Here is an 11,163-nt window from a genome sequence, read left to right on the forward strand (position 1 = left end):
TTTTCTTCACTGACCTGATGAAGGGACCATACATCTTTAAAGCAAGTAATGGATGTGTAGAGTTAGTCCATTAATAAGGTGTCATTTACAATCTGTGTGTTGACCCTTATCTTTCTTTTTATTGGAAAAGGGAGAAAGACGGGCATGTATGCTGTAAGGAAGCTGATAAATTATACAATTCTGAGCAAGATCCGACCTAAAATTCCATGTAAGATGAGATCATTTGATTTTCCTGAGATATGAAATAATATGCAGGAATTCTGGTAGTACTAGACTCTGATGCATAAGGACAAAAGATATACCATGCTGGGCCAGACAAGGGTCCATTGACCCCAAGTGTCCTGTCTTTGACAGTGGCCAGTTTGGGTCACACGTACCCAACAGGATCCCAAAGAGCAGATCCACTCACTGTCAGAGACGTGATGGCTTTCTCAAGTCTACCTGGCCAACCGTAATTTATAGACCTTTTTCTCCAGGAACTTGTAGGAACAGCTTTAAACTTGGATGATTTGAGCTTGATTGTGCATTGAATGAAAGACACTTTCTCCAATTTATTTTTTAAAATTTGTTTTATGGAGTGTCCCCTAATCTTAGTACTATTTGAAAGGGTAAACAACTGTTCTTTATTTACCTGCTCCACTCTGCTATCATATCCCCTCGCAGTCTTCTCTAAGCAGAAGAGCTCTTATCTGTGTAGCCTTTCTTTAGAGGAACTGTTCCATCATCTTTAATCATTTTTGTTACTATTTTCTGTTCCTTATCTTTTTTTAGATGGGACAACCAGAACCGTACACAATACTTAAGATGCAGTTGCACTATAGATCAATAAATAGGCATTTTTGTTTTCAACAGTTTAGTATCTATTTCTTTCCAAAGAATTCCTAACAATCTAATTGCTTTTGACTACTACTGAACTAAGGATTTTCTTGGAGAGTGACTCCTGATATAGAGCATTGTATTCCTATCATTGTGATTATTTTCCCATGTGCATCATTTTGCTCTTGCAGCAGAAAGCAAGTGGGAAAATGACGGTGGACTCCAGAGAAAACAGGGACAGCCTTAATACTTTTAAGAAAATTTATTGATTAAAAGACTTGACACGGCACCGTGTTTCGGCCTATGGCCTGCCTCAGGAGTCTGTTGACAAAAACTCTCCAATGTAGGTATCCTATAGCGAAAAAAAACGTTAAGGAGAGGTCTTGAAAAAGACTGTGAATTAACAATAAACTTCAGTGTTTTCTCTGGTCGCGTAACCAAGGCACCAAAACACGGTGCCATGTCGAGTCTTTTTATCAAAAAATTTTCTTAAAAGTGTTAAGGCTGTCCCTCTTTTCTCTGGAGTCCATGGTCATTTCCCCACTTGTTTTCTGCTGCTGTTGCATCCCGTGGGATCTTGGAATTCTCTACTTTGGTGGATTTCGGATGGATCATTTTGCTCTTGACCACATTAAGGGAGGAAGTTAACACCATGGGCTACAGTTAAGACATGTTATTTTAAAATTAACCACAGCTACTAGTAACTAGGTCCCATTGTATAAAATGGGATCTGTGCTAAAATAGCATGAATTAGTGGTGAAATAACACATCTTAACTTTAGCCCATGTTGATAACTACACCCCTAGGTCTATCAGCATTTAGGTGCTCAGTTCCCTAGTCTCACCAGGTTCCCCTACAACTCCTCAGAATCTGCTTGTGTTTTAATAACTGGGCCGTGGAAGGTGTCCAAAAGACTTAAAAGATAAGTGCACAAGATCCGCAATGGGTATTGAGCAGTAGCCGTATGTTTACAATTATATTTTTGAAAACATTTTGAGCAGTAGCCTTATGTTATATTATGTAAGGAGTTTTTGCCCATGATGATATGAGGGACCTCCCTTATGTTGGTGCACCAACGACGGAGTAATCCTTATAATTGAGGCTTTTTCTCCTTTCATTAAAAAATATTTTTAAAAAAATATATCGATAGAATTCAAGGATATTGTAGTTTGATCACATTGTTACATGTCAGTTGGGAAATATCCTATAGAGCACTTACTGGAAATTCAGATTGATTTAAATAATTTGTGACATACGTAAAGCTGAAATCACTTTATTTGTTGCTCCCTATTCCAGATCATTTATAAATATACATTTTAACTTAATTCTTTATTAAATTTCAGTGGAATACAATGGGTGAACATTTAAGATGACAGTAATACAAAATGAGTTTAGTGGACAATGTGCTATTTCAAAACTATAATTTTAAACAAATGAAATCTCCAAGCTCATATCATAGGTTTCAGGGGAAAAAGGAGGAGCCACAAAAAACTCCCTTAAAAAAATGGGAGAAAAAGTGGCTAAAGTTCTTCCTATTATTTGATACTGTAATTGGTAATAATTAGTAATGGCAGTTCATTTATGGGCATATTGGTGTATACAGACCCAATCATCATCGCTCCAGAGGATTGTCCAACCACTTCTCCCAATCCTTCTTTATAGAAGATTGGAAAGCAGGGTATAATTTGTCTAGTGATGCATATACCTTAGAAAGTAATTTCTTGCATTGAGGTGATTTAAACAGAATTGCTTCTACTCTATTGGGTTTCCTTTGCAAATTATCTCTAGTCTTTGCTTAATAGAAAACCCCTGCCCTGGAAGTGTTATTAAAATGGGATCTTCCAGTGCAGGATTTCTTATAACTGATTTAGAGGTAACAGAGAACTGTGGGGGCATCAGGTCTCTACAAAGTTTGAAACCTGCCCCCTCCAGTCTTTCTCTAAGAGGAGTAAAATAGTCTGTAGACCATGGATCCTTAAATGCACGGAATGGGTGCGCTTTACCTGCCATCTGATAAATCCTTTTCACCTGGTCCCAAGTGTCCTACAAAGGTTGAAGGAACACGTGCTTACAGATCTTGTAGTCTTTGTCACTCAAGTCTCTACTTTGTACTTAGAGTAGGGATGTATACAGTGTTTCTCCACTTGAACCCAGTGTATTGAAGGGGATTCTATATAGTGGTCTTTAACAGCCTTTATTATGGCATCCTGGTGGTACTGCTTAAGATTAGGAACCCCCAAGCTACTTGATAATTTATCCTGTTGTGATGTGGTTCCCTGTAACTTGGGTCTTTTCCTTTCCCACACAAATCCTCTCAGTACTTTGCCCCACTGCTTAAATTGCTTAGAGGGAAGAGCCGGTGGTGGGAGGCAGGGATAGTGCTGGGCAGACTTATACGGTCTGTGCCAGAGCCGGTGGTGGGAGGCAGGACTGGAGGTTGGGAGGCATGGATAGTGCTGGGCAGACTTATACGGTCTGTGCCAGAGCCGGTGGTGGGAGGCGGGACTGGAGGTTGGGAGACAGGGATAGTGCTGGGCAGACTTATACGGTCTGTGCCAGAGCCAGTGGTTGGGAGGCGGGGCTGGTGGTTGGGAGGCGGGGATAGTGCTGGGCAGACTTATACGGTCTATGCCCTGAAGAGCACAGGTACAAATCAAAGTAGGGTATACACAAAACGTAGCACACATGAGTTGTCTTGTTGGGCAGACTGGATGGACCGTGCAGGTCTTTTTTTCTGCCGTCATCTACTATGTTACTATCTAATTGTGAAAATACGAATAAAACTTTGGGAAGGATCATCATCCACAGTGTTTCTATTCATCCCCACCTTGTTAAGGTAAGAGTTTGTCACCGGTCTAAGTCTGCAAGGTGGTTTGTTTAGTAAGTTTGTCATATTTAAGATGGATCAAGTCTTTGGTGTTATCAGATATTGTGATACCTAAGTGTCGGAGCCCCCTATTTGCTACTCTGAAGGGAAATGTAGGAAAATCTGTAGGTTTAATATTAAAAAGTAAGGCTGCCGTCTTGTCAATATTAACTTTAAAGCCAGATAGCTGGCCAAATTGTGATAATTCAGGCAACATAAAAGGTAATGATTTCTGCAGATTAGACATAAAAATAAGAGCATCATCCGCATACAATACAATTTTATGATGTCTTTCCTGAACTTCTATAGGGGCTATATCAACCGAGGAGCTAATTCTAGTAGCCAAGGGTTGTATTGCAATAGCAAATACAAGTGGGGACATAGGACAACTTTGCTTAGTCTCTCTAGTAAGTGGGAATTCTTCAGATCTACAATACTAACCAGGATAGCACTTTTTGGTTCTGTATAAAGGGATTTCACCCACGTAACAAAGTTCCTTCCCAGTCCCATTTGGTTCATGACTTCAAATAGGTATGGCCATTCCACCCTATCAAACACTTCTTCTGCATTGATAGCTATGCAGAGGGCTTTTTCATGTCTTTTAGCAATAATATCAATTAAGTTTTTTTATAGACCGTCTAACATTATCTCCAAGTTGCCTTCCTTGAATAAATGCAGTTTGATCTCTATGAATAAACTTGTGGAGAATTCTATCCAATCTGTTGGCTAGCATCTTTGCAAAAATTGTTATATCATTATTTAACAGTGCTATTGGTCTATAGGTAGCACGTGAAGATAGGTCTTTTCCCGGCTTCTGAAGCAACACCACATTTGCCTTTTGGGAAGAGGGGCTCCTTGTAATACATCATTAAAGAGGTTAGCAAGAACCTCCTGATACTTCATGATTCATAACTTTATAGTATTCCATTGGGAACCTGTCTTTTGGGGCTTTGTCTGATGGAAGACCCTGGATCACTTGAACTACTTCTTGCTCTAATATGGGGAAATTCAAGGTAACGTGATCTTTCTCGTCTATTTTAGGGAGTCTCAATCCTTTCACATAGTTCTGAATTTCTTCTCTGGGACAAGTAAGTTCCAAGGTGTATAATTGTTCCTAAAAACATCTTTAGCAAAGTTTTCATGAGAAGTTTTACCCTCCCCCGCTTTAGATATGATTCTATTAACCCACTATCAGTTTGTTGCCTTTTCAGCTGCCATGCTAATAATTCCCCCAATTTATCACCATGTTCTAAATAATTTCTTTTGATCCTCTACATGACATATTCTATCAGACTAATAACAAGTTTTGCCAATCTGGTTTTTAAGGGTTTTATTCGTTTTAAAGCAGTATGTTTATGTTTATTTAGAGATTTGATATACCGCTGTAGCTAAAAGAAGGTCAAAGCAGTTTACAATAATATAAAACACAAAATCAAGAAAAGAACTCCATTACAAATAGGAAAGACACAATCATTCAATCTACAATGAAATAAAAAAACAACAACAAAGGATAAGAAGGGGGGGGGGAAGGGAAGGGCTAGGAAAGTAGCGTGAATGATGGAGCACGATGTTTCAGTACAAACTTCATGAGGCCAATACTTAACTGGAACCTAATCCAAAAGGTGTTGAAAAGAAGAAGGACTTAAGTTTTGCCTCAGATTTAGATACAGAAACTTCAGATCTTATATCAGCAGGTAAGCTATTCCAAAGGCAAGGAGATAAGAAGAAAAAAGCAGAGCTCCAGGTTAACTCATAATGGGCTTGCTTAGGAGAAGGTAGGACCAACCAATTAGGTTTTTTCCCCCCCCAATCTGCTTGAGGGGAGCTTTCAAACTTATCGCTAGTGTGGAGAACTCAGATTATTTTTGGTTTTGAGCTACAGTTTATTTAATTCCACTGGTATTAACGCAGTTGCCCCCTGGATTCTATATATAGAGCCCAGATTTGGGCAAACTCCTGAGTTGCACATGCAATTTAATTGGCTAACGAGCTGTTAACCATCTAATTGGATGCTAAGAAACAATTATTCACATTAATTGCCACCAATTAGGATTGGGGCACTCATCATGGCTGCATGGTACTCTGTAATGCAGGGCACGTAAATCCCATAACATGCAACCCAACCAGGATATGGCCATGGGAAGGGCATGGACGGGTCAAGGGTGTTCCAAAACGTTGTGCACAATGTTATAGAATAATGGGTCAGTGCAACCAACTGGGGCACCAACATTTACACCAGGTTTCAGCAGGCATAAGTCTGGTGCCCAGAGATTCAGTGCTAAGCTTGATTGTATACATGGCGTGTGCCATTTATGGAATAGCGCTTAATGCCAATCTTTTTTGGCGCCCACTTTTGAGCACAATTTATAGACTTCTGCCCCCCTAAACCATATGGTATTCTATAAGTTGTATGCATAAATGTGAGTTGCACCTGTGCTCCACCTATATATGTGCTCCTTGCAAATACATGTTATGTAAGTTACGCAGATAATTGCAGATAGCGCTAGGTGGAACATTGACAGTTACACATGTTTCTCTGAGGACAAGCAGGCTGCTTGTTCTCACATGTGGGTCGATGTCTGCGTCGGCCCAGGAATCGGCATTTTGCAAGTAAAATAAAAACAAAGTTTTGCCAGAGTCTTCTGGTGCGCGTGCAGTGCGCACCGCGCATGCGTGGACCTATTTCCCGCCCATCGCGTGAGCACATCCCATCAGTTTTCTTTTCTCCGCGTTGAGCTGTGGTAGGTTTTTTTCTCCGCTCCTCTCAGGCCCAGAGAAGAGTCTTTGCGAGTCTTTGCTATTTTCTCCTATTTTTCTTTATTTATTTGATTATCTTAAAAAAAAAAAAAGAGCTCCCGTAGTGTATTTTAGTTTGTCCCTTTTTAAAAAGTTTCCTTTGTTTTTTCGACGTTGCCGGGTTAGTGCCATCATTTTTATTTGTGCCCTTTCTTTTAGCAGGCACAATTGCATCGTTTGATTTCGCCGAAGCTGTTTTCCCTTCCATGTCATCGAAGACACCCAGCGGCTTCAAAACATTGTACTCGGTGCAACCGGACCATCTTAGGTACCGATACCCATGCTGGTGTATCCAGTGCCTTGGGCCCGACCATAGCCCAGCCACTTGTGGTCTGTGTCTTGCGTATGAAGAAACTGACCCAAGCATCTCGAGAAGCCCAACGAGAAAAGCTTTTTGGGGCTCAGTCCAATCCTTCGACGTTGACATCGGTACCGAGGTCGGTGGCATCGACATCAAAAGGAGCACAACGTCGGGAAGAGAGGTAATGACTGCTGAGAGACCAACTCGCGCTGGGAGCAGTGAGGCGTCGAGTGGGTCTCCACCTTCCTCGAGGCCTTCTGTTATGCAGGCACCCCGTGACCGACCTTCATCGGACCCGGCACTGAGAAGACATGAGGATTCCACGTCCTCATCGGTACCCGAGGAGTCTCGATGACGGGCGTCAAGTGAAGGCGAAGAAGCACCATCATTGTTCTTCTTTGACACACAGTACCGGGAGCTCCGGGGCATCGAGAGAGTCGGCACCCGAGAAGCATCGGCGCCGAGAGGATCGCTCCCCCCTTGATACAGGAGGTGCCCATGTGTCGGTCTCCTAGCAGCCCGTACCTGCTCCCGAGCCTCCACGGATACTGACACTGCCTGTTCCACTGACCCCCGCGACCTTCTCCAATGGCAGCTCATCGATGAGTGCATCCGGGCCTTGTTTCCAGAACTTCTGGAGGGACTGCTACGACAGCTTCGGTGTTTGGGGTGCTTGCACCTTCTGTAACCGCCTGCTGCAGCAGTATCTGGCCCTTCTCCTGCGGTGAGATCCCGACTGCGGTGCCGCCTGTGGCATCAGTGTCGGCTGCCACCCAGGTCGACTCCCCTTCGACGTCGGTGGAGGGAGCTTTGTTTATTTATGCTGATGACATCACATCTTTATTCCTTTAAAAAAGACCTAAGCGAAATAACAAATGAAATTAGTCTTGGATTGCACACCATGCTTGATTTGGGCCAACTCATTTAAATTTAAACTCAATACCGAGAAAACTCATTGCCTAATACTCTCCTCTCCCTATAACAAATTCACGCCCCCAACATTAATCACTTCTGAGCTTGCCTTGCCAATCTCAGAGACCCTAAAAATATTAGGTGTCATTGTTGATAGAAACTTAACACTGGGGCATCAATGAACTCTACAACCAGACAAATGTTCTTCTTTCTTGGAAAGTAAAACGTGTCAAACCATATTTCCCTAAAGAAGTATTTCGCAAGTTGGTTCAATCACTAGTCATAAGCCGCCTTGATTACTGCAATGGTATATATGCTGGGTGCAAAGATTTTCTTCTAAAAAAACTACAAACTGCCCAGAATACAGCTGCTAGGCTTATTTATGGTAAATTGAGATTCGAAAGTTCCAGACCACTGCGTTCAAAACTGCAGTGGCTTCCTGTCAAGGACCGCATCGCTTTTAAAATTTGCACTCTGGTGCATAAAATCTAACGGTGAAGCCCCAGCTTATATGGACACCCTAGTCAACCTGCCACCTAGGAAACTCTCACAGATTAGCTCGTTCGTACTTAAATCTCCATTACCCAATTGTGGCCTCAAGTATAAGACCACCTACGCATCCACCTCTCCTATATTAGCGCTTATTTATAGAATGGTCTACCAAAATTGGTCAAACTTACCCCTGATCACTTGACCTTCAAAAAGCGCCTCAAGACCTTTTTATTTGGAAACGCTTATGCTCCAAACCTGCCTGGCATCTCTTACTTCTGAACTGTAACTGTCATAGCGGCAAAATGTCATAACGGCATTTTGATCACCACTACTCTTTCTCCTTTTCCCTCCTTTGCTATTACCCTTTCTCTCTTTCACTCCTATGAAATTGATTGTTTGTTTGCTGATTGTTGTATGTGTTCTGTAAACTGTTGTAAGCCACATTGGGCCTGCCCGTGGATGGGAAAATTGTGGGATATAAATGCTATAAATTAAATAAATCTCACTACTACTGCCTTCAGTAGGATACCCGACACGACAGTCGGGTCTGGGCAGTCTGTGCTGCAGAATCTGTTCGGGTTTAGAATCCAACTCCACCCCCCTAGACCCATTTTTGTTCTGTTCCAGGCTGCACTCTCAGTTAGTTGTTTATGGTTTTAGGTCAATCTATGTTACGTCCTCACCGTTGCGAGGCCCAGTTGACCAATGTTCATTGTTTTGAGTGAGCCTGGTGGCTAGGGATACCCCACATGTGAGAACAGCAGCCTGCTTGTCCTCGGAGAAAGCGAAGATACTTACGTGTAGCAGGTATTCTCCGAAGACAGCAGGCTGATTGTTCTCACAAACCCGCCCTCCTCCCCTTTGGAGTGGTTATTTATTTCTTATATGCTTTTTGATCTAACTGACGAGATGTGCTCATGCGACTGTGGGAAATCGGTCCGCGCTGCACGCGCACCAGAAAACTCTGGCAAAACTTTGTTTTTATTTGCTTGCAAAATGCCGAGTCCTGGCTGACGCGGACGTCGACCCACATGTGAGAACAATCAGCCTGCTGTCCTCGGAGAATACCTGCTACAGGTAAGTATCTTCGCTATATCCAGACATACATGTGTAAATGCCCTTATTTGAAGTATTAACATTGGAAGCACCTATATTATGGAATTTCTCCCATAAGATGTAAAGCAGTTTTCTATTTACGCATGTTATAGTAATATTTTTTATTTGTGCATGATTTGTACAGCATTTCATGATGAGCCATATAGAAGTTTTGTAAATAAATAAACAAACTCAATATTAATAACTCATTTGAGAAACTTAGGTGAGGAAATACCTCTGCGGTAGTATTCTCAACCTTCCTGTCTCCCCTTGTTACGCAGTACCACCTCATCTTATGCATGGAGTACTCTGCAGGAGTACCTTTTCTCTCTGAAGAAATAAGGCCATCCGAATGATAGTCTGTGTCTGTTGGACTTGTGCCTTCCTGTGTTTATTATATTTACATAATCAGACTTTCTCTTGTCTTTTTCTCTCGTAGAACTGGCAGATGGACACAGACTCATAACAACCTTATCTATGATACTTCCCATGGTCTCTTTAGTAATGGCTTCCAGCATAGGCATATCCTAGCATTCATATCTCCTCCAGTAGATACCTTTATCTATGTAAAAGCTGCAGATGAGCTATTGTTCTTATAATATCCATTTTGCTTTATTTTGACTCTTTTCCGTGTTTTATTCCCATTCCCTCCAATATTCAAACTAGGTAAATGGCCAGGAACGGCTCCAGCCCAGTTAAATAGTGTTTAAGTGCCTAACTTAAATAACCAGTTATCTCTTGCTGAATATCCCGGTTAGCAGCTAGCTGCTAACCGGCTATATTGCGTGACATGTAGCCGGTTAGGCGCGGATATTCAGCCCCAAACCGGCTATGTTAAGCGGTCTAAATAGGCCGCTCTATCTTTGACTGCTAAAAAGTTAACCGGTTAGCACTTATGTCGATATTCAGCGGTTAAACTTTTTAGCGACCAAAATAAACCCAGATATTCAATGCCAGTCACTGGAGGAGTGGCCTAGTGGTTAGGGTGGTGGACTTTGGTCCTGAGGAACTGAGTTTGATTCCCACTTCAGGCACAGGCAGCTCCCTGTGACTCTGGGCAAGTCACTTAACCCTCCATTGCCCCATGTAAGCCGCATTGAGCCTGCCATGAGTGGGAAAGCACAGGGTACAAATGTAACAACAACAACAACAAAAAAAGATATGGTCTGAAATTGAATAACTGGGTTTAATGCCGACAACAGACAGCAAACTCGCTGTCAGCTGAGTATTGGGCCCATTTTGTATTTCTCTTTTGTTTTCATTTCATAAAAATAAAAGCAATGGATTGTACAGTCGTACTTTGGATGAATATTTGTTCTTTACTCACTGTTGTGAATGAATTTCATCACAGGCATTGTACAGCATATGAAACAATAATCAGCCAACATGGACAGCGAGATATTAAGACTGGACATGCAGAGAGAATAATAAGGGGGCCATTCTATAAATTAGTGCCTCATTTTAGGCACCACAAAAGGGGTGTGCGCAGCACCAATGCTATAATGGCATATAGGTGCACCTAAACCATCATAGAATACTGGCACAAAGCTGCTTTGGTGCGCCAAGAACATAAGAAGAGCCATACTGAGTCAGACCAATGGTCCATCAGCAGTGGCCAATCCAGGATACAAGTACCTGGCAGAAACCCGAATAGTAGCAACATTCCATGTTACCAATCCCAGGGCAAGCAGTGGCTTTCCCGTGTCCATCTCAATAACAGACTATGGACTTTTCATCCAGGAACTTGTCCAATCCTTTTTCAACTAACATCAAATGTGGTTTAAAACTCCTTGTGTTTCATCTAAAACAACACACAATGAGGAAGAAGAAAAAAGTGAATGGACAAAAAGCCTCTGTATATCTGTGGTACTTCCTTATTTAGTAA

At 41.9% G+C, this 11,163-nt stretch overlaps 1 protein-coding gene across 4 annotated transcripts in view; it reads left to right on the forward strand.

Moving 5' to 3' along the window:
• Nucleotides 1–10,909, forward strand: part of LOC115470847 (cysteine-rich secretory protein 3-like) — a 53,220-nt gene extending 42,311 nt beyond the window's left edge. The window contains exons 10-11 of one of the 4 annotated variants that reach the window (XM_030204429.1): nt 131–208; nt 10,630–10,909. In XM_030204429.1, the coding sequence (XP_030060289.1) occupies nt 131–208; nt 10,630–10,655 (104 nt within the window). In that variant the 3' untranslated portion in view covers nt 10,656–10,909. Of the gene's footprint in view, nt 1–130; nt 209–9,717; nt 10,279–10,629 lie in introns of those variants that run through there. The other 3 variants (XM_030204431.1, XM_030204432.1, XM_030204430.1) reach the window with 3 other exon arrangements.
• Nucleotides 10,910–11,163: the final 254 nt, after the last annotated feature.

Source organism: Microcaecilia unicolor, chromosome 5 (assembly GCF_901765095.1).
Source record: "Microcaecilia unicolor chromosome 5, aMicUni1.1, whole genome shotgun sequence".
NCBI classification, from domain to species: domain Eukaryota; kingdom Metazoa; phylum Chordata; class Amphibia; order Gymnophiona; family Siphonopidae; genus Microcaecilia; species Microcaecilia unicolor.